The sequence below is a fragment of the Ochotona curzoniae genome, unplaced genomic scaffold (assembly GCF_017591425.1).
Source record: "Ochotona curzoniae isolate NIBS_2020 unplaced genomic scaffold, NIBS_Ocur_1.0 contig_2688, whole genome shotgun sequence".
Taxonomy (NCBI): Eukaryota; Metazoa; Chordata; class Mammalia; order Lagomorpha; family Ochotonidae; genus Ochotona; species Ochotona curzoniae.
The window spans coordinates 8,373,089-8,399,453 of record NW_024465553.1 but is presented as its reverse complement, the minus strand read 5'-3'; the positions used below and the strand labels follow the sequence as shown (position 1 = coordinate 8,399,453).

Genomic DNA, 26,365 nt, shown 5'->3' with positions numbered 1-26,365 from the left:
TATTCCAGGTAACAAAAGAGAACAACCAAAGCCATTTCTCCTAGCCAACCATGGAGCACAAGCCACAGCTTTACAAGTCTAGAGTCAACTTTTTTTTAAAGGTAACCTCTAAAGAGAACCTTACCCTGAGCCACCGCTTCCTACCCATGGAATTACAAACTTGCCACAAACACTGACATACCAGGATATTTCAACATGCAACCTGGTATAAATAGGGTCTTGAAATCCTCAGCTAGCTTTTTCACCTTCCATAAACTTTTGGATGACCCCCCTCCTGGGTACCAGGCTTGGTAAAAAGTCACCTGCAGTACACATACTTCTGTTTGCTCTCGCAGCACACACACCGTCCCAGGCTCCCCCCACTGTCACTGCCTGTCAGTTCCAGCACACTGGAGAAGCAGCTCATCTTCAAGTTAGTAAGCCCTCAGAAAGAATGATTTTTCTTTTCTTTTTTCTCTCTTACCAATCTTTGCTGGAGTCTAGCCCTGACAGGCCCCAGCCACCCAGAGGGCACACACCGACCGTCAGTCACACCTGCAGGTCGCTACTCCACGCTGATGGGAACCACACCAACCGGAAACCACCACAAAACCCCGAATGCTGAAAATAGCACCAAACTCCATGCTGTAGAAACAGGAAGCGCGTCATCACCGATCCCCGCAGGAGTCAAATGAAATCCATCTACAACTACTTGCAGCCATTGAACGGAGAGCACTCTGATTATTATTTTAACTAAGGAAAAAAAAAAAGATTACCAAAAACCAAAAACAAAACCAAAGCAAATTCGAGTTCTGGATGCCTCCAGAGGGCTTACCTGACTCCTCTCCTTGTCCACTTTCTTAAAACACTTATTCAATGACAAATTGTGTCTCACTGAGTTTTTCCACCCAGTGGGAGCATTTGCAAAATAGGGAAAATGTTCCAAGATCCAGTTGTAAATATCCTTCACTGGCAGGCGCTTGGTCGGGGAGTCCTCGATGGCCATGAAGATGAGGCAGCTGAAAGAGTAGGGCGGCTTGCAGTTGGGGTTCTGCCTGGCATCGTAGGGCATGTCCGAGCGGGCAGGGGACGGGGGCGTGTCGTCGTCCAGGTCCTGGACGGGGCTCACACTCCTGAGGACCGACTCCCCGAAGCTCTTGAGCAGGTTCTTGCTCTCGTGCAGCCAGTTCAGGTTGGTCAGCTCCTCATCCTCCATGGCCCCCTCTTCGTGCTTGAGGTCAGGGAGCGAGAAGTCCAGGTCATGGTCTTCCTGCAGAGCCTTGGGGAAGCTGCTGCCCCGGTAACACTGACTCAGTCCGCTGGGCACGCTAATTCCTGAGCTTTCTGGCTTCTTACTGGGAGGCATGACTGGACCCATTTACGTGAAGGCTCCTGGGAAAGACATGGCCAAGAAAGGATGAGCTGAGGGAACCCACGAGAGAAACACTGTGTCCTCACTCTCCCACCAGCCCCCCTCTCACCCTCCTGCCTCACGGGAGCCCCATCTCACAACAACCACCCAGAACCACACAAACCCACAATCCCACCACACAGAGGCCCGCTGAAAAGAAAAATCAGCCGGCCATTCGGAAGAGCATGGTGACTGGAGACTCCTTCAAGATCAAGACTGAAAATCCTGCCAACACCTCGCGGCTGGAACTGTGTCACAGTGGGTAAAGCCACTGGCTGCAAGGCAGGCATCCCATATGGGCTCTGGCTTGTATCCCAGCTGCTCCACTTCCAATCCAGCTCCTGGCTGACGCACCTGGGAAGGCAGGGGGCGTTCTCGCCTATGTGAGAAGCCTAGAGGAAACACCTGGCTCCTGGTTTCAGCCCGGTCCAGTCGAAGCCAATGCAGCACTTGGGCAGTAAACCATTCGTGGAAGTTCTGTCTCTCCCCCTCTCTCGGTAATTCCACCATTCAAATAAGCACATCTCTGGGGCCAGAACCACAGCATCACAAGCTAAGCCTCAGCCTGCAGCATCAGCTTCTCAGACAAACAGCACATCAAGTTCCGACTGTTCCACTGCCCATCCAGATCCCTGTTAATGTACTTGGGGAAACAACAGAAGATGCTCCTGCACCCATGTAAAAGGCCCAAAAGAAGCTGCGGGTAGCCCGGCATGGTAGCCTAGCAGCGAAAGTCCTTGCCTTACAGGCACCAGGATCCCATATGGGTGCCTGTTCTAATCCCGGCAACCCTGTTTCCCATCTTATTCCCTGCTCGTGGCTTGGGAAAACAGTCGAGTATAGCCCAGAGCCTTGGGATCCTATACCCACTTGGGAGACCTGGAAGCGGCTCTTGGCTCCTGGCTTCACACTCACATCAATGCAGCTTCAGCCATCATGGCAGCCTGGATCGAAGATCTTCCTCTCTGTCTCTCCTCCTCTTTATATCTCTGACTTTTCAATAAAATTAATCTTAAAAAAAAAAAAAAAAGCAGCTGTGGGTAATCACCCCAGGCCAGTACCCTGCTACCTGGTATGTGAGGCTTAGAGTTTATCACCCAATGGCCTGAGGCTCAGCTTCCAGGACTATAGGCGGGCTGTGACCTCCAACAGGGCTAGAAGGTCAAAATCTGACCAGAAGGTCAAGAGAAACAGACGTGTCATACTGCCAATTACAGTGTCTTTGGTTGGGGGGGTGTCTGCCCTCCTGCCCTTTCTTTACTTGCCCTTTCAACGCTGTAACCTGTGCATTATAAAGCAGACATTCCTCACCAGCTTGTCTCTGTGCTGCTTATGGCCAAAGACCTTGGGGCCTGACGGCAGGCCTAAACCCTGAGAAGACGCTGCGGGCCCCTAGTTTTGGACTGGCCCAGCCCCAGCCATTGCATCCCTTTGCAGAGTGAATCAGCAGATGGAAGATCTGTCTCCTTCTTTCTCTGTAACTACAACTTTTAAATAAAAATAAAATACATCTTAAAAACTTAGAGAACCTTGCAAATACCCCATAAAAGAATAGCAAGTTTCACATGCCTTCACCCTAGATCTATGCAAACCCTCACTGTGACCCTGGGAGGGAATCAACGACCCCCTGATGACTCAATGAAGTGGTCTTCAGGTCTCAGTGTAAATACTGCCACGCAGGTGCAGCGCATAACTCCCGGCAACTTATTCTTGGTCTCACCTGGCTTCTTAGGAGCCGAAAACACCTGCGGATTGAAGTGCAGTTGTTTGGAATGAAGTTCAGCCTTCTTCCAGTGACAATCACCCCAACGGCCTTGGCACGAGAGCTGTAGCCACCCCAAACACCCATCCGCTTCTCATGGCTCCCTCCCGCCCTGACAAAAGGCAGGACCAAAACCTTCAGCGCTGACTCCATCTGGCAACTGAAAATTCTGAGGAATCCAGCTGGAGGAAGCAGTGTGCGCTACATCCTATTGGACACTATACTCAGAAAGAGAAAGCTAATAACTTGAGGCAACGCACTAACCCAGGAGAACAAAAGGGGTGGGTGTGTGTGGTGGTACTAGGATAGCCAGCTAAGCAGGGGATGCCAAAATCTCACACAGGAGCACCTGCAATCCAGCCCCACCTCCAGTTCTGATCCAGCTTCCTGCTAACATGCCTGCGAGACAGCAGATGATGACTCAGGAACTTGGGTTTCGTCCATCCACACGGTGACCTGGAAGGAATTCCAAGCTCCACGATTCATCACGCCATTGTGGCCATTTGGCAAATGAGCCAATGGATGAAAGATCTCTGCCTTTTCACTTTACAATAACCAAAGAATTCATCAAAGGCGTCAGGAGCGCAACTGGTAACTCCAAGACATGAAAGCAAACTCAAGGGAAATCACTGCCATTCCCCACCAGCCCCATTTTTGGCTTATTTGTTTTCATCAAAGAACAAGGAAAGAAGCAATATCTGCTGAGAAAACAAGAGGAGGTAGCAGTTTAACAAATGGAATGACCCCACCCTACAGATACCCAAGCAAGTCCCGTCCCCAAGGAGATACAGGAGCAGTGAAGATAAGCCTCCACCCTCTTTTGGTAGAGCTAACTCGGTATCAGCTTCCAATTTATTTCCCCCAAGTAAGATCAGGTGGTGGACTAGGAAAAAAGAATAAAACATCAAAAGCAGAGACACCATCATTCCTAATCTCTAAATGTCCATTAACACTGTATCTGAAATGACCACCAGCAGGCTAGCTGTGAAAACCATATAGGATTCCAGAAAGCACCACGAGGGGCGCTCAGAGTGTCCATGAAATGGGAAAGGTGGGGCAGGTGTGCTGCTAGGAGATTCTTCCTTCTAAGGAAAGTTCCAAGCACGCCACAGCAGCTTCAGGGCTCATCCAGGAGGGAACTTCCTTGGGCCAAACGGATGGGTGAGAACCCTACAGGACACACGGTATGAAAACAAAACAAATGTAACATCCTTAGGTTTGGGGCCCTCACAGAGTGCAACCTGACCCCTCTTCCAACTTTCACATAAATGAATGGAAGCAAGATCCAGTCCCACAAAGATTCCCTAAGATCCCATCAGAAGGTGTTCTGGGTACTCAGACACTCCCACGGCCCCAGGGCACAACCACTGCTGCCACCAAAGTCAACCTTAACTGCTCCGATTGAAAGTTTCAGGGCTCCTAAGCTTCCCAACAGAAAAATGATATCATGGCTGACAGTAATTTAATTGCACTGTTGCTATGACAACATGCTGCTCTCTTTTTAATTTGCCTTTCTGTCGGTAGCTTCCCAAAGGAACAAACACGCGATTCTCCATGTTTTCTTTTGTTTTAAACAAACACTACCAGCAAGATGCTTTTTATGAGAAAAAATGGCAGCCTCGAGGAGTGGGGGCTGGAAGGGCTCCCGCATCCTGGGTTGTCGTCCGCCGGGGGTGCGGTCCTCACTGCACCCCAGGAATCGGCAACAGGAGGAAGGGCTGCCGAGCACCACACATGCATGTTAAAACAAACAAAAAACACCAGTTTCAGAAACTGCAGCTGAGGAGTTTCCCATTATTATACTCTTAACGACACAATTCGCCAAATCTTTTTTTCCCTCTTATTTTAAAGAGGTATCACGTGAGCCTGCAGTTGAACAAACATCGTTAAGCTGCTGCCAATAGGGTTACTCCACTAGATACGCAAATAGTTATTCCCTGAGCCACCTCCTTACAACTTTTAGGCTTTGTAATTGGTTGATTCGCGCCCCCCCTACACACACACACACACACAGAACCTCCAGTTGCCTTTTTTTTTAATGACTTGCTCGGCTTCCTTGTTTGTTTTAACGGAGGAAAGCTCGGTTTCTTCTATGATCTCAACAAGCCTCCAAATAAACTGACAACGCCGTGAAGGCCCAGCCCTTGGACATGGACTTCAAAAACAAACTTGAGAAATGATGCCCACGCCGCGCCCGGCGGCCTGGAGTTTGAGGGCCGGCGCCCCACTAGCGTCTACTGTACTTGTCAAAAACATTTCAAGGGGACCTGCGGGCGCGGTGATTGGCTGCGCCCCGCGTCCATCAGCGGCGTTGCCAGGCGACGGGGAAACTGCCCGGCTCGGCATATACGGGGCGATCAGAGCTCGCATACCTTCACTGCCGGTCAGATGTCATAAGCCTTTTAGTGGCCGCGGCGCGGCCAGCCCCAACAACTAGATCAATCCGAGCCCGCCGTCCCCCCAACTTGTCCAGAACCCGGGCGGGGGAGTAGAGTGGTTCAAGGGGAACTGGGGTGAGGAGGGGTCGGCCCGGGGGGCTCCGGAGGCGGTCGCCGCCTGCACGGTTTGGCGGCGTATGGGGGGAGGGGGATGAGCTTTGTTAGGAGCCTGCTTCCCCCCGTGGTGTCTCCCCCCACCCCAGGCCTGCACCCCCTCGCCGGCCCGGGCAGCGGAGACCACCTCCCTTTCCTCGCAGATCAGACCAACTCTGCCTCCAGAAAGCAAAGCTCCGGGAAGGGCGCGCACGTCGGGCAGGAAACTCTGGCCCGGGCAACTTCCCCGCCCGGGGGGCTCGAGCTCCTCGCCGGGCCAGGCCCTCTCGCGGCCGCCGCGGGGCTCCCCGGGGGCTCCCGGGCTCCTCCAGGAGCGCCCGGCACCGGGTCCCCGGCGGGGCCTCCCCGCCACGACCTCTAGCCCGCACCCCACCCCCAGCCCGCCGGGGCAGCACGCACTCACCTGGCCGGAGCGGGCGCGGGGGCGCCGCTGCCCTTCAGCGCAGCCGGCAAACTTTCGCGGGCGCCCAGCGGGCATCGCTCGGGGACCCCTGGAGGGAGGCGCGGGCGCGGGGCGGCGAGCCCGGGGCGCCGGGCGGCGGGGGGCGGCCGCGGGCAGGGGCGCGGGGGTCGCGGCGCGGCATGGGACCTGCGGCGTCCGCCGGGTGCGCCGCGCGTCCTCCCGCCGGCCCCGCCGCTCTCCCCGCCCCGTCCCGCCTCCCGCTCGCCTCCGCCGCGGCGCGTCGGGGCCGGGGCGCGCCGAGCGGCGAGAAATTGTTTCCACTGCAAACAAAAAAAGGCGACACATGACCAGGCAGGAGGAGGGGGAAGCGCGGGGAGGGAGAGGAGGGGCGGGGAAGGCCGGGGCGCAGGGGCGGAGGGAGCCGGAGAGACGGAAAACGTGGGCCGGGCCGCTGGCGGCCTGGGGCGCCCGGCGCGGACCTGCCGGAGAGGCCCACTGCGCGCGGCCTCCGCTGCCCGGCCCAGCGCCCGGAGTGCCCGGCTCGCGAGGCGCCATCGGGGCCGACCCGGACCCCGTGGATTCGGCATCCCGCGCGCCCCGAGCCGGAGTGGCCGGGCAGGTGGGGGCTGCCGGCGCGTGGCCGTCCCTTCCCCCGGCTGCGGCGCTGCGCCGCTGGCAACGTGTCGCAAGAACGCTCCTGCCCCGTCCGCATGCCTTACATGGGTCGAAAGTAAAAATAAAAAGAATTACGATGCGGGCTAGGCTCGTAAGGGAGGGTGAGGCGAGGAGATTCCACTTCTCCCCAACTACCCCCGCTTAGTAGCTGGCTGATCCCGAACCCTCCGCGTCCTCCCACTGCCTGGCCCCGGAAAGAGGGACCCTATCTCCAGCCCAGGTGGCCTGTGCCTGCCAGGGAATGGCAGTGGCTAGAGGGGCATCCCCAAGGCCACGCCGGTGGGGGTGGGGGGAAACCCTGCAGGATCCTGTGCCCGACCCACTCCTGGGCCTGAAGCAAGCCGAGTTCTGGACACACCAACTGACACTACTCGGCCAATGGCGAGCCAAGACACCTCCAGAGAATGGCCACCCCCTGCTCAAGGCACACCAACCGGCTGTTTTCCGAGAAGATGAAAGCCAGGAGTCCAACAGGACACCCTGGTGGTGACATAAAGAAGGATGTGGTTGTACACCGCCTCCAGGTAGCCACACGGGGAGACTCCCTGAAGCGCAGCCCAGGGCTCTCGGCCCACCATCCCCATCTGCGCCCACCAGAGCCTATGCAAGGACCACCGGCTGCAAGGTGCCACGTGGCATTCCCCAAGGCAAGCAGTACCACCCAGCTGAAGGAGAAGGGGGAGGGAAAAGCTCCTGAAAATGTAAAAACCGAGGACACCCAATTACCCTGGGAGTCAGGTAGGCTGGCGGTTGGCCTTTTAGCAAGGATCTGCCTCTCCAACTCTGACCAGGCCCTGGCTACTTTCTTTGCAGAGCTATGACAACGCCCACAGGGAGACATTCCAAGGTGGATGCCAGCCCCACCCCTTTCTTTATTGTGTGCAAGATGCGACCCACCCCAAGTCACTAAGCAGAAGGAGGAGGTGGCCACCTGCAGCATCTCCGGACAAAGCTCGGTCTCCTATAGGTCACGCCCCCATCAGCACATCAGCAGAGGCGTGGTCCAAAACCCCTTGCTCTCCCGGAAAGGAACCTTCTGCGCTCTCAACCCTCACACCACAACCCTGATACCACAGCTCTGTGCAAGCATTTAGACTCACTCCAGTGTCTTAACAAAAAAAGGTGGAGGGGGCGAGGCCAGCTTGGGGCCAGAGGGAGCCCGAGGCAGAGGGTGGAGAACAATGAGATAAGCTGCCTTTAATTAGTCTGTCTTAGCCTCTGTGGTGTTTTTGGTTCCTTGTATTTTCATGCCTCTTTCTTAATTTCTCTTCTCCATTACAAAAGCAGCAGGAACTGTGAGAAAGTGTTGCAGGACTTGCCCATCTAAAATGGGAGAGGAGGAAGGGACCCCATGGAGATGTTTGCCAAAAGGAGGGCTCTGAGAAGCTGGGCTCAGGACACGCTCTCCCACCAAAGGCGGCAGGGACCAACCCTTTGAGGTGTGGCCTCACCCTCTCACTTCTCTCAGAAAGTACCCCTGTGTCTTTGAGGGCAGGAAATGACAGGGAAATGAGTTGAACTCTCCAACACGTTGTCTTCCAAACACGGTTTACAGCAGAATCCTACCTGTGCCCTAGAACTCTGGGAAGCAGTGGAAATTTGTAGGGGACCAGTGTGTGACAGCCCCACCTAGGCACTGGGCTGTAGAGCGCAGAATCGTTAGGGCGTGCAGCCACTGATAGCCAGCACCATTGACAGTGGGGAAATGAAATGTGGCCGTGTCCCCTACCCTCTGTCCTGAAGGTGGGTCCTAACACCAATGGACTGTTAATTCCATCCTCAGCCACTTCCCCCTCCCCACCTAGGTATTCACTCCTGCCCACCTGTGACTCACCTATCAACTGAGAGGAGAGGTATTGCATTGTTGTGTAACCACGCCCCCTCACAAGCCCCTTTAAAAGGCCTGTGAAGCAGGGGTTCGCTCTTTTTCTGGTCAGGTTTCTCCTTTACTCTGGCACCTCGACTCTTGGCTGACCCAGGACAGGTAATCCTCTGAGCATGGTCCCCGTGTTCTGCTTAGATGGGACAATGGATATAGCAATGTTGTTTCTGGCTTGTGTACTATCAGGAGTTCCAGGAGAGGTGAGGCCTAGCAGTGATGGAATGTGGGCAGAGAAGCCAGGGAAAGGTGAATGTCTGCAGCTTTGTAAGTGTGTCCAGGTTATTCGTTGCATGTCTCTTAGGATAGTTTATAACAAGGAGGGCTACCAAAAGTCTGTGGCAAGTGGACTAAAAAACAAACTTGTTTTGATGCAAAATTTAAAATTTGAAAGCAAAGCATATGATTTATAGAAAATGTGTCTTAGGGGTAACAAAAGTCACATGAACTTTTGGAGGTGCCCTGGGCAGCCATTCAGTTGGCTCACCGATGGCTGTCCCTGGCTGCCAGCACCACATCTTGCGGTCCCTCTGACCCTTGGCACCCACCTGAGTCAACAGTGTTCAGGTCTTCCAATACTCTGATTGGCCTAGGCCAAGTCAGGTGACTGCCCCCTTCTTCCCTGTCTTAACTGAGATAAGGACTTGATAGAACATCTGGTTCAACAGGCCTGGGCATGGGAGGGGAGGTTACTGTAGGAGGATACACCATAACAGTGGGTGGATGTTCTAGGCCTCAGCTTCTCAAGCCAAGATGCCCATGTGAACCACCTGGAAAGCCACACCTAGAGACTCACAGTCTCCCAGAAAGTAGCCCAGGCACGTGCATTTTCAGAAAGCATCACAGCATGATGCTGTTTCCAAACACCTGTTCCAGGAAGGAGGAATGAATGAAACCACCAGATGTATTACATATGACCTCATTGTGTTAGGGAAATAGACTTATATGTTGAATCAGTACTTACTGAGTGCCCACCAAGTTCATGGCATTATGCTAAGTGCTTGAGACAAGCTCTCTATGTCTACAAATACAGGTTAGTGGTAAGGGGACAAATCTCCTATCATGACACTCCTTGAATAAATGCCAGGGTGATTGGCTTATGATACCCTCTAAGCTCAGATAACAGCGGTGTTCTCTAGCTGTCCCGTGAGCCCAGAAGCTGCACTACATAAAACAGGGTTAAACAGATAAATAGGATGGTGGATCTAAGATGAATTTGGAGAGAAGAGAAAAGAAAACGTAAGACCATTGAAGTAAGCCCAGTGTCAGCATCCTACAGGATGTCCTGGCTGCTCCCTTCCAATCCAGATCTCTGCTTACGGCCTGGGAAAGCATCGGGGTCGGCTCAACACCTTGAGCCCCTGCACTCAATTTGGAGACCTGGAAGCAGCTCCTGGTTTCAGACTGGCCCATCTCCTCCAGCATTGAAACCATTTGAGTAGTGAGCCAACAAATGGAAAATATCTCTCTCTCCTTTTCTCTCTCCCTTTCTGTTTTAACCCAGACTTTCAAATAATAACAAAAATAATAGTAATAAAGTGCACTTTAGAGGCAGGTGCTTAGTGCAAGAATTAAAACGCAGCTTGAGAAGGCCGCATCTCATGTCAGTATGCCTGGGTTTAGATTCCTGCTCTGGTTCCAGTCCAGCTTCCTGCTAAGGTGCACCTTAAGAGACAGCAGTGATGGCTCAGGTAACTAGGGTTCCTGTCGCCCTGGTGGGAGATTCTGATTGAGTTCCTGACCCAGCCCTGGCTGTTGTGTACACCTGGGGACTGAACGAGTGGATAGAAGAGCTCTTTGATGTATGTATAACTAGGAGAAGAAAATGCTAAAGCAGTGATATTTAAATTATGGAGTGACCTCTTTCACCTGTTCATTTTCCAAAGTTTCTGCAATGAATACCCGATACATTTACTGTGTGAGATTCCACACAAGCAGTGGTTATCGAGCTTGAGAGTCCATCAGAATCAACTGGAGAGAAGTCATATTGAAATGAGGCTACCTGCCTGCCTTGCCCTTCTGACACCCCACCCTCTGCTGCTGCTGCTGCTGCTCCTGGCCTGTGGAGCTTGCTTTGTGACCCTTTGAAATACAGAAGGGTCCCTAGAGCAGGGACCGTGAATGCAGAAGAGCTTTCAGAGAAAGAATGAGGATGGTTTGTGAAACGACTGGATATGAGAAGACAGGGGAGAGATTCCTTCACCCTGGACTAGAGATAAGGTAGGAGAATGATCATGGCAATGGTTCAAAACGAAACAGAAAGCACCCTGCTTCCCCTTCGTGAACACTACAGCTGGAAGACCCTAAAACTTGGGAAGTTTTTGGAAAGCCTGGTCAGGCATCCTTTGGGCTCTCTGCTCGCCCTCTCCTGGGGTTTCCCTTTTGTAAATTCTTCTTGTCTACATGACAGATTCTGAAGGGTGGAGCCTGAGAAAAGTCTTCTTAGTACTTCTCCAGCAGGGAACAGAGCCAGGAGGCTTAGAGGAGGGGTGTGGGGCAAGGAAAAGTGTGGAACCGGTGAGGCCAAGTTCATTAGCTCAGGTGCTCTCGCCACCTCTTGTCATGTTGTCTTCTGGAGGCAAACTGGAAATATGGTACCTGTCAACTTTGAACATAAACGTAAGTGCAGACTGGTGATCCGGAATCCAGATGGACTCAATGCACTCAGTCAACAAGTATGTGTTAAGTATCTAGCTGTGTGATGCCTAGTACTGAACAAAGTAGACTAAGAGAGAACCAGGAGAAAGATGCAACACTAGTGCCTCCAGGATGGCATGAGACTTGAGAGCGTGTGTGAAGTAACACACGGGGTCCTGCATTGCGCACGGTTGGGGAGGATGCAGCTTGCAAGGATAGCATTCTTTTCAGGAGCACTCATTTCAGCCCTGGCTGCTGCGCTTCTAATCCAGCTCTCTACTAATGTGTCTGGGAAAGCAGCCGAGGATGGCCCAAGGGCCTATGTGGCTGCCGCCCGTTTGAGACCTGGCTGGAGTTCTTGGTTGCTGGATTCAGCCTGGCCCAACCTCGGCTGCTGCAGACGTTTGGGGGCTGAACCAGCAGATAGAGGATATCTCCCTGCCGCTTTCTGTGTCCGTGTGTGCATGGACACACATGCCATAGCCCTTTCTGGCCGTAGCAACCCCCCCATGCAACCATGCTACTCACAAAGGATTTCCATCAGTCACCAGAGGAGACCAGGAGTGCTACCAGGCAGTACCCAATGCAGAGCTCCAAGTCCTCCCCATGGACTCAAGTGCCCGGGATGCTACACTGACACCTGGCTGTTACCATGAGCAGATGGTGGTTGTGTGTGTTGGCTGCTCTGCTGTCTCCTGCCATCCTACAGGAGGAAATGCAAGGCTTCCAGAAACTTGTTCCTTCAGAAGGAAGTGGTACTAGAAGCATCCTGAATGTAGACAAAAGGAAAACCTTCTCAGTACACACACACACACACACACACACACACACACACACACATGCTGCATAGCAAGACCAGAAGTGGTATAGTGGTGAGACACCAGGTTTGCACTTGGAGTTTGTCACTTACTGGCTGATTGCTTTTGGGCAGAGTGTCACAGTGCTCCTTTCTCTGCCTGATGGCTTCATCCTCAGACAAGACAACCCTTAACAATATCAACTCTGTAAGGTTGTGACAAGGACTAAATGAGCTCAAATCCATAAAGAACATGTAACATGTCCTAGCACTTAGCATGATTTGTGCTAAGTAAATAAACCCCAAATATGACATATTTGACTGCATGATAGTTCGGATATATTTGTAGTATCCTGATTCAGAAATAAAACACAAACCAAAAATAAGATTTTTGCCATTCACATGAAAATGGGTTAACAATTTTATTACTGTCACAACTTCAAGAAGTTTAAAAAAAATCCATCACCCTATTAGGGAAAATTCACAGAAAGAGAAACAAAAAAAAAAAAAAAAAAAAAAGGAAATGTTCCTCCCAACAGATGCTCAACCATAATAAAAATCAAAGGAATGTGAACTAAAGCCATCATGATATTTCACCTGTCAGATTGGCACCGACTTCAAAGGAATCGCCAGGCCAGTGCTGATGTAAATGATGGAATGTGGCTGGGTACAACTGTGCAAAAAGGCAGGCTGGCAAAGTGAATTAGAATTCAAATGAGCAGAACCATCGATCTTCAGTTTCCACTTTCTAGGAAAGAAATCCTAACATGAAGTCAACTTCCCCCGGGCGACCTGTGTGAAGATCCATGCCCTCCCCACCCCCTGCCCTTTTGAAGCTTGATTGATGGATTTGAAGGCAGAATGACAGAGAAAGAGACGGAGAGATCTCTCACCCACTGGTTCACTTCCCAAATGGTTACGACAGCCATGTCGGATCCAGGCTGCAGCCAGGAACTCTATTCTGGTCTCCTACATGGGTGGCAGAGCACAAGCACTTGGGCTAACTGCTGTGGAATGTCAGCAGGAAGCTGGGGTGAAAGCTGAGCGGCCAAGGCTTAAACCAGCTCTTTTCCATAGGATGCTGGCATTACAACCTGGACTCACACCTTTGGTTCAGGAGTGGACAGCCAGCACTTCCCCCAGTGGCTGACCAAAGAGAATGTGCAATATGTATCGGATAAACAATGTATCTAGGACACTGTTTACCAGGGTGAGGATCTGGACACTGCTGAAATTAGGAGCTTCTTACTGCAATGATATGGCTACAGCGGTCCCTGCCATTCCAGCAGGTCTCCGTTTTCTGAACCATTTTCATATTCTCATAGCCTGAACAAAGTTCATAGGAAAATGGAATTAAAAGGTAAGCTTATTTTGGTGCATTTTTTTTTTAAAAATCCACACAGTTTGTTCAAAATACATATGTACTATGAACTTTATGAAGACACCCTCGCACGGGGAGAGCAAGGTGCAAACAATTTATAAAGTCAGTGTCTGGAGGAAAATAAACCCGTTGTCGAAGCTGGGAGGAAAGGATGCCCTGTGCAGCCTGCCCTGCTAAGGGAAACAACGTGAAAGCAATGTCAGTGTTTGTTTGGGGATTACAAATTCATTGGAGGGAGGGGACATATCCACAAATACCAAAGCTGCCAATAACGAGGATTGACTGTGTTTAACAAGCACTTCTGTCGTACTTACTTGTGCTGGTGTTCCAAGACTTTGTAAATACGCACTCATTTCAACCTCACATTAATCATGCGAAGTGGGGACTATTATTAACCTCACTCCCAGTGAGGTCTGGCGACCTGCCCAAGGTCACACAGCCGAGTCAGTGATGGGGGCCAGGAACCCATGCAGCATTTGCAGCCATGTTCCAGGTAGGAACCAAAGGCTCTTCTCATCAAAGGTGTGGCCGACAGGAGCAGCAGGTCTCCAGAGAGGAAAAACTGTGACCCAGGTATAAAGAGGGAAGCAAGAAGGGGGGACTTTTAAACAGAATGAAAATGCACTACTTGTTAAAAAAAAAAAAGTTAAAAGTTCAACTCCTATGTCATAATCAATATAATATCATGTAACTTGGTAACAAATCAACCAGATATCTAATGCCAGATTGTAAGCATACTGAGAACAAAGAACCCTGCCTTATATTATTACATGTGGCACAGTGAAAAATCAAAAATATTGATTGCCTAACAACAATAACAACAAAAAAGTATTCTGTTTGTCCCCTCTGAAGTTGGTGCCTACCACGTTAGAGATGGTCATCAGAGCAAAGCTTCCCCACCAGCCTTTTCCTCCGCCAAAATGTTGAAGCGCTTTTCTTGTTTTCCTGTCTCCAGCAAGTACACCAAGTACCACAGTCTCTTGAGTCTTGGTGGCTACGTCTGCCAAGTCTTACCCACGCCAAGTAATAACTTCTCTGATTTTACTTTTCAGAGAGATGTGAAAAGAAAACAAGCCTTCGCTCTACAATGGCCTTCTAAAACAAAGGAAAAAATGTCATCTTTGATCAAATCTCAGAGAAACAGTCTGAGACTATGGGCTGGCCTTGTTGCACAGCAAGCGAGTTGAGCTGCCATCTGCAATGCCTGCACCCCATGTGGAAGTTGGTTCAAACCCAGACTGCTCCACTTTGGATCTAGTGCCCTACTCACTCACATGGGAAGGCAGTGGAAGATGGCTCAAGTGTTTGGGCCCTGGGCCTAGCGCTGTAGCCTAATGGCTAAAGTCCTCATCTTGCACATGCCAGGATCATATGGACACTGGTTCGTGTCCCAGCTGCCCCGCTTCCCATCCAGCTGTCTGCTTGTGGCCTGGGAAAGCAGTTGACAATAGCCCAAAGCCTTGGGATCCTGTACCCGCTTGGCTGCTTAGAGAGTGAGTCAATGTACAAAAGGTCTTCCTCTCTGTCTCTCCTCCTCTCTGTATATTTGACTTTCCAATAAAAATAAAATAAATATATATATTTTTAAAGACACATTTGGGTCCTGCCTCCATCCTCCTTGTGGGAGACACAAATGGGATTTCAACTTCTGACTTAGGTCTTGTCCAGCCCTGGTCAACTGAAGTCATTTGAGAAGTGAACTGGCAGGTGGAAGACCTCTCCTCTGTCTTTGTAACTGCCTTTCAAATAAATAAATCAGTCTTGGGGCCCGGCGCGGTGGCGCAAGTGGTTAAAGGTCCTCGCCTTGCACGCCCAGGATCCCATATGGGCGCCGGTTCTAATCCCGGCAGCCCCGCTTCCCTTCCAGCTCCCTGCCTGTGGCCTGGGAAAGCAGTCGAGGACGGCCCAAAGCTTTGGGAACCTGCACCCGCGTGGGAGACCCGGAAGAGGCTCCTGGCTTCGGATCGGCATAGTATCGGCCCGTTGCGCTCACTTGGGGAGTGAATCATCGGACGGAAGATCTTCCTCTCTGTATCTCCTCTCTGTATATCCGCCTTTCCAATAAAAAATAATAAAAATAAATCTTTAAAATAAATAAATAAATAAATAAATAAATCAGTCTTGAGGGGAAAAATACATAGCATTAGGTTAAACCACCACTCATACATCGCTTGTGTATAAAGTTCTTTTTTGGAATTCAGCAATGAAAACTTATGGCAACAGCCAAATGTGAAGGGTCTCTTCTACCGTGAGCATGGCCAACACTTGGTGTTCTGCATGCACGCTGCCCAGCCCCCTTCTCCAACTCCTGGCCATCATACTAGTTCTCTCCTGTGCCTTTAATACTGAGATTCAGGTGCAGGCACAAGGTGCCCAGCCATTGTGAGGTGTGGCTGCACGTGACAGCTCAATCACACTGAGGGATGGTGAGGCAAGAAAAGAAGCGGCCACACAGGTAAGTGAATGGCCGGATCTGTGAGTGCGTTTAAGAAGCACCTCACTTCTCAAAGCCCTGTACGACTGACTGGCTCCAAAGATTTGGCCCCCGAACAACCAGGCATCCTTTTTAAGTTGGCATTTCTTCCAGAAAGGAATATGGGCATCTTTCCTACATGCCACACATGGGGCTAGGCCAGCTGTCTAACAATACGGATCCCGGAAGGGGGTGCTGCCCACGGCGGTGATGGCAGCCTTCCGTGCCTGTTGCTCATAGCCAACATCAGAGAGAGCGCGGAGCGGGGGTCTAGGAACTCGGCCGAGACACCCCAGGTAACCATGCCTCCACCATACGTGCCAACTGAGGCTGGCCAAGGACCATAGGTACACATGCTAACAGTGTCCTGGGTTTCCGGAAGGATGAATGTCAGATCTCTCCAGAGGCTGCCCCAGCCAAATTCAAAAAGGGAAATGGACCACAGGACATCCGTTCCACAGACATCCCACCTGCTGCTGGCTACCTGGGATCATCTTCCCCACCTCCCAGCCTTGGGGGCAAGTCTTCAAAAGCACAGCAAAGAGGAGCTACAAAGGTCTGCTTTCTCTTGCTGATCTGGAGTGGGAAAATGAAAGGAAGAGGAAGGCATGAAGACCCTTTTCCACCATCCTGGACCTTCAAGTTGGCTGTGATCTTGAAGGCCTTCTGATCAACCCCTCACCAAAAACAAGATGGTGGTCTGACCCCGGAAGTCTGGCTCAACCAGCTTTGCACCAGCAAGTCCAGCAGCACCATCTTGGTGTTCAGAATCAAACTGTGGCAAGCCTGTTCAGAAACACCCTTCTCCCTCCCAGCTCCCATGGCCTCCCCTTTCTGCAGCACCTGCCACCCCAGCTCAGCTGCTTCACAACCAGCACCCCCAGCTCTTGTTGTTGCCTTTCAGACCACTTGCAGATCCCCCGCCCGGGACAGGGGACCACTACTCTGCCGCCGCCGCCTCTTGAGTCACTGCAAACACCCACCTCATCCGCTCCAATTCCATCTGCAAGGTTTAGTTTTCAGGCAGCCCCTCCCTCCCAAACACAGTTTAAACGTTGTGTGCAAAAGGCCACGTGCAAAGTAAGAGTTCCCGGCCCAGCCCAAGGCTGGAAAAGGGAAGACTGCAATGAAATACCAAAGCCAGCGCAGACCGAAGGGGAGCAGGCAGCCTCCAGAAGAAGGCAGCCAACTGCCAAACTGTCACTTTCCTCGGTGGCTGAACAGAAGGCTCGAGTAATGACAACCACAAAACTCATTTAAAGTCTGAAAAGGTGACTAATGAGCTCATTCATGCCGGCTATAAATTATTCACTACAACACTGATCCCGAGCAAGACACACAGTAAACTTTAAACACAGACACCGCCTGCCTTCTCCAGTGTAGCAAACTGCTGTCTGAGACTTTTTCACAACGACAGGGGTACTGGTCTCTCCCCCAGCTATTGTCACAGTCCTTCTTCCGTTTACTTTTTTTTTTTTTTTTGTACTGCCTTTAATCAAGTTTAAGCAGTCACAGCTGTTACACAATTATTTCTCTGTTGAGTTTTTTTTTTATTAGTTATTATAAGCAATCATGATGCTCTAAAAATAGCACCAAATTATATTCTCTAGAAATTGAAGGTTGACCTTAAAATGAAGCCCAGGTCTTTAGGATGAACATTCATGCGCACATGTTGGGGAAGCAACAGCCAGAGACAAAGGCAAAAGAAAAGCGTAAAGCATTTCCAGGCAGGGAGGAGTTCTCAGCTGGCTTCCACGTTCCCTTTGGCTGCGGTGGAAATAGGGTTGTTTGAAAGCCTTGGCAGTGCAGAACCTGCTTCCAATGGTCATGTTTGGGTTAAGACTTTCATTAAAACTTGCCGTCTTCAGTGGACAAAAGAGGAAATGTCTGCTTTTGGCTTTTTCAGCAGTTAAGCAAGGCAGCAGGTTTGCTGGAAACCCAGCAATTGTTCCCGACGACTTTCAGTTTCCTGTTTAAAACTAAATCAAGAAGTTGAGCTCTTCTGTTTTTGTAAACTGAGCTCTTTGCTGCTACTGTAGTGACTGGAAGCCTTGTAACTCAGAGGGTAAGTCGCCCCATGGTTTCAATACCCACCCCCCCCTTTTTTTCTTTAACTTGTTAGTATCCATTTTTAAGACATCATAAAGAGTTAAGTTTCAAATCTGTCTAATAGGTTAAAAAAAAATAGCCCCCAAAGAAGTACTTACATTATTAGCTCTTGGTCAGATTGCTGAACATTATATATTTTTAAATTGCTTGGAAATGCTTTCAAACGGGGCCAGGGAAGGACTCACAGTTAGGGAGCGCCTCATGCAGGTCTCAACTAAGCAAAAGTGAAAGCGTAAGTCCACAGCTCAACTGCTCCGTGCACACAGCTCCAGACAGCAGGGGACAAATGAATGGTCCCAGGGTGCAGCTCTGGCTCAAAATTTGTGACGGAGTTCACAGAAGGCAAGCAGGGACCCTAGGGCGAACTTCAACCTCATCACAGGCCAAACTCTGAGATTTAAGGAAAATCTCAAGACAGTCTCAGTTTGTTGCTCGTGAACCACGGGCTTGTCCAGCCATTACTGCTGGCTGAAATGCATAGCTTTTTACATTTTTTTTTCTTAAAGTAGAGAAAGAGGAGCCTTGCAATATTAACAGCAAAGGACTTTGCCAAGTACTGACAACAATCTGGCTGATGTCTGTGTGTCTTGCGTATTTTTATTCAGGTTTCAGTATCTATGCGGAAGTCATTCTCTCGGGCCAGTGTGCGAGCATTTTTGCTGCTGTTTCTGATGTTTTGAGTATTTGAGTTTCACAAAGGAACAGGGCAGGATTTCTCATACACCCGCTCCCCCACACGAGATGATGTTGTTTTTGAATCAAACACATGATGTAAAAACTCAATTGCAACCAAAGGCACAGGAGTCTTAGCCCCTCGAAGTTCAGTGGCTCTCTGGCTCTCCAATTACTGGCTCCCCAGCACCTGCTTTGAAGTTAAACCACACATCCCTTCTTCCCTTCCTCCCTCTCTCCCTCCTTTTTGGCAGGGTGTCTGACAGAGTTCTCTTCCTTTCGCATCTTGGGAAACCTGGCATGGCCTGCTGTTCATTTTCCTGAGGAAGACCGGGGTGAGGTCAGCTTTACCTGAAGACATTGCAGGCACCTGCACGACCAACAAAGCCATAAGCACCAGGCACCCAATGACAGCAAGCCAAAGAGTGATAAAACATGCATAAGTGCGGGAGGCCTGGAAGGCTTCCTACCTGCTTGGGCACTGGGCCAAGGGCCTGCCCTACAGTATTCATTTTACCCTTGGGCAGCCTTACAAGGGAGGAGCTGTCACCCTGGTGGCCAGATGAGGACACTGAGGCTTCAAGAAGAGCAGTCACTGGCCAGAGATCAGCAAAGGGCGCTTGTAGGGGCGAGATGAAAACCTCAGGCGCCAGGTCCGTTGGGCCTTCATTGCCTCCTCTCCAGGGTCACACTCTCCTAAGCTATTGACACTCCCCATGTTCTAACTTCCAGGATCCTCCAGATGTGGCCTGCCACTGACAATCCACCTGCTGAGCTGTGGCTTCAGTTCCTCAGTGGTGCTGGAGTTTTCAGCCCAGTCCATCCACACACATCCTTCGCACTCTCACAGCTCCTGATGTTCACCTAGAGGTTTATTAGGACAGACATGCCTACAAAAACACTAAGGTAACCAGGGCAATGGTCACAGACAAGCACTTTATGTCAACTTGGGCACAAAGATTCTGGAAACAGCTCAGGAGAGAGGGCAGCTGTGAAGATGTCTGCACAACCCACTCCTTCTCTGACCCCCATCCTACCAGCCCTGAACCCCACCGAATAAGCCATGCCCTGCTCTCCACTCACCAACGGGGCCAAACGACAGCTTCACTTTGAGTTAATGCTTCCAGAGCACAGGCATGTGATCACACATAATTCTCTGAGTATTTTTTTTTAATATTTTATTGCATTTGAGAGAGAGTGAGCGAGTGAGCTAGAAGGCAGGCTCCCATCTGCTGATTCACTTCCCAAATACTTGCAATGGCCAACACTGGGCTGGAAGGGTTTGAAACCAGAGCCAGAATCTCAATCCAGATCTCACATGCAGCTAAGAGGAACCCAAGCACTTCACACATTGCCACAGTTTTATCCTGTATGCCACAACGCCAACCCCTGTTCCTCTGATATTGATCTACCTCTATACCTTGGAACAGCATTTGGAGCAATGGCTAAGATACAGCCTGAAAAGCCTATATAAACTGTGTCAGAACATGCAGGCTAGAATCCAACTTCTACTCCCATTCCCAATTTCCTATCATTTGTGTAGTTGAGTCATTGAGTCCATGCAACCCATGTAGGACCCGGATTGAATTCCTAGCTATTGGCTTTGCTCTGGCCAAGTCCCAGCTCTTGCAAGCCATTTGGGGAATAAACAAGTGTATGGTACATCTCTGGCTGTCTGGCTGGCTATCTCTCTGCCTTTCAAATAAACAGAATAAACACAGCCACAAGTAGAAAGAATGCTACTGGGCCAGGTGTGATGGGTCAACTGACTAATCCTTGTCTTGCACATGCCAGCATCCAATATGGGCATTGGTTTGTGTCCCAGCTGCTCCACTTCCCATCCAGCTCCCTGCTTGTGGCCCAGGAAAGCAGTCAAGGATGGCCCAAAGCCTTGGGACCCTGCACCTGCACAGGAGACCTGGAAGAGGCTTCAGGTTCCTGGCTTTAGATTGGCCCACTTCCAGCCATTGTGGCCACTTGGAAAATGAATCAGCAGATGAAAGGTCTTCCTTTCCGTCTCTCTTCCTTCTCTGTATATCTGACTTTCCAATAAAAATAATTTTTAAAATTAAAAATAAAAATATAAACATAAAAAAGAATGCTACTAATGTACTAATGCTGTTGGCCCTGACATACTTAATCTAATAAGTGCTATTTATTTACTGATTATATTGTTAGCTCTATAGCACTGACCAGAAAAGCTGTGTGTACTCATTACTAAAACCAATTAATTTAAGAGGAAATAAGATTCAAGGTTGGCCCTAGGAAGGAAGAATGGTGATATTCAAGCCCCTAACTTAATAAAACAGCTGAAGCCAAGACAGGAAAGGACTCCAGGGCACACATTAGAGTGAGCATATTGAATTTCCCCTCCAGGGCATACTCCCCTCCTATCACTTTCCTCAGCACCCCAAATTTCCCAGCCTTGTAGTTGACCTCAGCTTTGGCTCCAGAGACACTGGGCTGGTTCAAGGCTGAGTAGGTCCAGCTAGGACCCAGTGCAGGAGCCAGCACATGTCCTCTGAGGTTTTCCTGTCACTTACAACCCCAAACCATCCCAACAGATGCTCACAGTGATTTGCTGCTGGACCCTTCTTCTTTCCATTTCTTAATTTTTTTACTGATTTTTTTTTTTTAATTTGGAAAGTAGAAAGACACACACACATACAGAGAAGTGAGAGAGTGAGAGAGAAACCTTTGATCTTCTGGTTCCTTCCCCAAATGTCTCCAACAGCTGTGGCTAAGCCAAGTTGAAGCCAGCAGCCTAGAACTCAAGTTGGATTTCCCATGTAGGCGGAAGGGACCCAACGACTTTAGGTATCAGCTGCTGACTCCATATGGATGTTTCCACCACAGTGAAGTGTTTGACATTATAAAATAGAAAACTAGGTTGGGTGTTGGGCGCAGCAGTTAAAGCATCACTTCAGGGCCCTGATGCGATGGCCTAGTGGCTAAAGTCCTCGCCTTGAACGCACCAGGATCCCATATGGGTGCTGGTTCTAATCCTGGAAGCCCTGCTTCCCATCCGGCTCCTTGCTTGTGGCCTGGGAAAGCAGTTGAGGGCAGTCCAAAGCCTTGTTACCTTGCATTTGCGTGGGAGACCCGGAAGAACTCCTGGCTCCTGGCTTCAGAGTGGTGCTGCTCTGGCCATGGCAGGCACTTGGGGAGTGAATCATGGGACGGAAGACCTTCCTCTCTGTCTTTCCACCTCTCTTTATATATCTGACTTTGCAATAAAAACAAATAAATCTTCAAAACAAACAAACAAACAAAAAACCCAAAAGCATCAGTTAAGATTCCCACATCCCATCCCAGGCTGCATGAGTCTGAGTCCCAGGTACACGTTTGATTCCAGCTTCCTGCTGATGTATATCCTGGGAAGCAGTGGATGAGGCCTCAAGGACTTGGCTCCTGCCATGCTCTGGGCGACCTGGATAGAGTTCCCAACTCCGGGCTTTGGCCTTTCTGAGCCTGGTTATTGTGAGCACTTAGAGAGGAAACCAGCATTTCAAATAAAGTGCAAACAAATACATGACAATATTCTAACTTTGTAGAATACGTTTGTGCAAGAATGTTTTGAAATCTATGCACCAACTTTTTGGAACACGCATTCTCCAGGAGTTTCTGAAGTACCTTCCTATTTTAGCTCCCTGCAGGCTGAGTGGTTCACCCTGGGGAGGGGTGGCAGTGGCCACCTCTCAGCCACAACCTCTGGGGCAGCAACAAGCTCCGTCTTTCAGTGTGATGTGCTGACTGTTCAAGACACACATCGGCTTGACCATGGGTCCGTACATTCAAGCTGTGCCGAGGGAAGCAGGGTGACCTCTCAGAGACAGGATGAGGCAGTGGTGGGCATACACACAGGGCATCAGAAACTGAGTGTGAGAGCAGGGCTGTGGCTTCCCCTGCCCTTCCTCCCTGGGCCTCTCTCAGGCTCCAGGCCATCCAAAGAACTCGCCACCGACTCAATTCAAAGCTAATGTGTGGTAGCATCCATTTGAAGTTAAAAGTGATGGAAGGATGGTCCATCACAATGGTTTAACTGGCTAATCCTTCTTCTTCAAACACCAGGATCCTATATGGGCATGTCCCGGCTGTTCCACTTCCCATCCAGCTCCCTGCCTGTAGCCTGGGAAAGCAGTGGAAGATGGCTCAAGGCCCTTCCTCACTCTCAGAGTTTCACGCTGTGCCTCAAGACACCCTACCTGCAGGAGCAGAAAGGGCCAGCCCTCTACAGGGTTAGATCAGCCATCAGAGCCTGGACGACGGTAGAGACTTGCAAAGTTGCAGAGAAATCACCAGGGTGAGGAGACCATCCCACCCCATGAAATCTTGGCCACACATTCAAGGGGGAGGCACAAAAACTGCCCAGTCACTTCCTAACTGGTTAAGAGACCACCAGGAACCTTTTACCTGAGGGTTCCCGCCCAACAAGGAGGGGTCAGGAAATGCTTAAAATCTCCAGATCCTTCCCCAAACCTTTGGTGTCTCTCCCTCTCTCCTTTCAAGAGGCACCCCACCTACTGGCTGCTGTCTCCCCTCCCTCTTCTTTCCACTTTCACCTGGTCACACCACAAATTAAATTTCTCTATCTGATGTAACTGATTTCTGACTTTTAATTTTTATACTAACCTGAGGGAAGAAATTATAGAGCTTTGCTGAAAACAAAATGCTGCATAAAAGATAACCACCTCCACCATTTCCTCGGATCTTTCCTTCCTTGGAGCCCCCTCCTGTCACTATGGCAGGGGACCCCTCTCTCTCTCTTAAATAAATCTCGCCTTGCACACTGAAATTGTCTGCATGAAAATTCTTCTTTCTTGGGAGACAAGAAACAAGGTTGCTGTTGTCTTTCACATCAAATTTCCTGCGACATGAGAGGCAGAAGAAAAATGAGAATTTCTCTGTCGCAGAACAAGGACACAAGCCTTGGAAACAAGACAGCTGCCTGAGAGGGATTCCATACCCCCGGAGTGCTCCACTCGGGAGTATTCCAGAACAGGCGTAGGGGGAGAAGAGGAGGACCCACACCATCCACCGAGACTCTAGCCTGCAGGAGTATGAGTCCTCGGCCCTTTCCTGGGACACTGCCTGGTCTACCAAGTGTGCTCTCTTCATTCTTTTTAAACTTGGCTACTTTACCTACCTCTGCCTCACCTGCAAATTCTTTCTCATGCAAAGATAAGGACCTCAGAACAACAAATCCCTGGCAACAGTCATAATAACCCAATAAAAAACACCTCCCTCCCAGGCAAGCTAGACAGGCAGGCTCTACCCCACTGCCTCTAAAATGCTAGGATACTGAGCTAAGGGAGAGGCCCTGGGCAGCAACGCATCCCTCAGTCGGAACATTCTCCTTGCTGTGTTTCATGGCTACATCGTAAGACCAGAGGCAGCAACAGCAAGATGGCGCAGTACACATTGTTTTGCCAAGCTCTCAGGACTTAGGCAAGTCACCTGACCTCTGTGCCTCCATACACTCACCTGTAAAATGGGTCTACACCACAGATGCAATATAGCTGCTAGGAGCTATATTTTGTAATATAGCTCTTTAAATCCCTAGAGTGATATATGACACAGGGCAACTGCTATGCAAGTGTTTACTAGGATAGTGTCCAATTGGAAAAGGATTAGAATAAGAGTTAAGAACAAACTTAAAGAATTACTTGGAGCTAGTTCAGTGGTGTAGTGGCAAGCTTTCCCTCCACTGGTAGAGGAAAAACATATATCCCATACAGATACTCATTCTAGTCACAGCTACTCCACTTCCCGTTCAGCTCTTTGCTAATGACTTAGGAAAACATCTGAGTATTTCTCCAGGCCTTGGGTCCCTGAACCCACATAGGAGACTTGGAAGAAGGTCCTGGCTTCTGGCTCCAGATCAATCCAGCTCTGGCTGCAGCAACCATTTGGGGAGAGACCCAGAGGATGGATGAATTCTCTAACTCTGGCTTTCAAGCAAAATAAATAAATTAAAAAAAAAAAAAGATTGGCCTACTTCTCATGACTCGTATTTTCTGTCCTAACACATTAACTTTACCCAAAACCACTGGGTTTTCTCATAAGCAGAATGATTAAACGTGTCCTTCTTTTTCTCTCTTTAGAGTTTAAGCTACAAAGAAATTTCTGAAATACTTCCCTGGAATTCATTAGAATTTTCCTGATATTTGCAACTGTTCCCTGAAGACCACAACAAAGCGTTCCTGTTCCAGGGCCTGGATCCCCCAGAAGAAAGACAAATAACACTTATTCTAACAGCAGAACTGGAGTAAATGTGCCTGATCTTAATGACAAAAATCCCTGATTGCAGGCCTGGTTTGTGTGTTCCAGGGCGGGAGTCACAGAAGTGCACAGCTCAAGTCAGCAGGTGGAATGGAAGATGCTGGGATCTCAAGTCTACCTGTGTTCAGCCACCTCGAGAGACACAGATGCCACGTTATCCTGGTGCAGACGGACAGTGTCACTCACTCATGGACAGTGTCACTCTGCCACTCAGGCTGACAGACCGACGACCCATCCATCGGAGAGCTCATGGCGAGCCAGTATCTATCTAGGATGCTTCCTGGGGAACCACATAGATGCGCTAAACAGAAGAACCTGTGGATTCCAGATGGAGACACTGGGCATAATGGAATTCCCTTCTCAGGTGGTTGGTCTGGGAGCTCATGTGCCTTGACTTCTGGGAGCAGCCCCACGGTCACACCATGACTGCCTGCCTGTTCGCTCTTGCCAAGCACAGCCTGTCCTTAAAGATCCACATTTTCCCTTTCGATTCTCACCAGCCTTTGCCAGGTACGATTTGTACCATGAGCCTACACCCAGCTGCAAGTTCAAACTGCAATGGCCAACTTTCCAACAGCAGAAACAAATGCAATCCACACCTGATTTTGCACCAGCAGCATGTTATTGGCACACAGGCCCAACCGTTGGTTTACGCACTATTGAAGCTGTGTTTTCAGCACAGGCAGAGTGACGGGCTGCCGAGCGGTTAGTCTGCTGACCCTTTAATGCAGTGATCTGTGGGGGCCCCAGCTGGAAAGAGGCAGGGAGGACTGCAGAAGGAAACCAGGTTTCCAAGTACTGCATCTCCCCGTGACTTAGCTTTGTGAGGTCAGGCAAGTATTTTCACCACTCTGCTTCAATTTCATTCAGAAAATAGGATTAGTCGTGGGTGGCAACTGCATGGCAAATTATTAGCTACTACCCCAGAAGACACTTTTCCAACAGGGAACAGGAAGAACCCGCTATTGGCCTTGAGAAGGGGCAGAGGCCTCTCTTGGTATAGCTGCGTTTCGCATCCACTGCCAAGTGCATACTGGTTTTTCTGTGGGAATTATGGGAGTCCCATGACAGGAGCTCTTAATGAGTATTTCCAAAAGTTTCTGGAAAAAAGGGAATTGAAAGAGAAGCTGGTGCAAAACACCCTTGTGTTCTGGTACAAAAACACCCTGTAAATCTATGCCTGTTTTTAAATAATATTTATTTCCTGGAACTTTTTGAAGACCCTTTCTACTATATAGGAGACAGCTGAGATCAAACTACAGGCGGAGACAGTCAAGGATTATTTTCATTCTTTAAAAAAAAAGTGGGGGGTGTGGGACTCTGGAGGCTGGCACGGTGGCACAGTGAGCTAATC

General features: G+C 50.0%; 1 protein-coding gene across 4 annotated transcripts in view; it reads right to left on the bottom strand.

The window, feature by feature from the left end:
• FOXN3 (forkhead box N3) overlaps positions 1-26,365 on the bottom strand; it is a 333,022-nt gene that overhangs the window by 178,511 nt on the left and 128,146 nt on the right. For 2 of the 4 annotated variants that reach the window (XM_040975179.1, XM_040975177.1), the window contains one exon: positions 815-1,371. In XM_040975179.1, the coding sequence (XP_040831113.1) occupies positions 815-1,357 (543 nt within the window). In that variant the 5' untranslated portion in view covers positions 1,358-1,371. Of the gene's footprint in view, positions 1-814; positions 1,372-6,107; positions 6,232-26,365 lie in introns of those variants that run through there. The other 2 variants (XM_040975178.1, XM_040975176.1) reach the window with 2 other exon arrangements.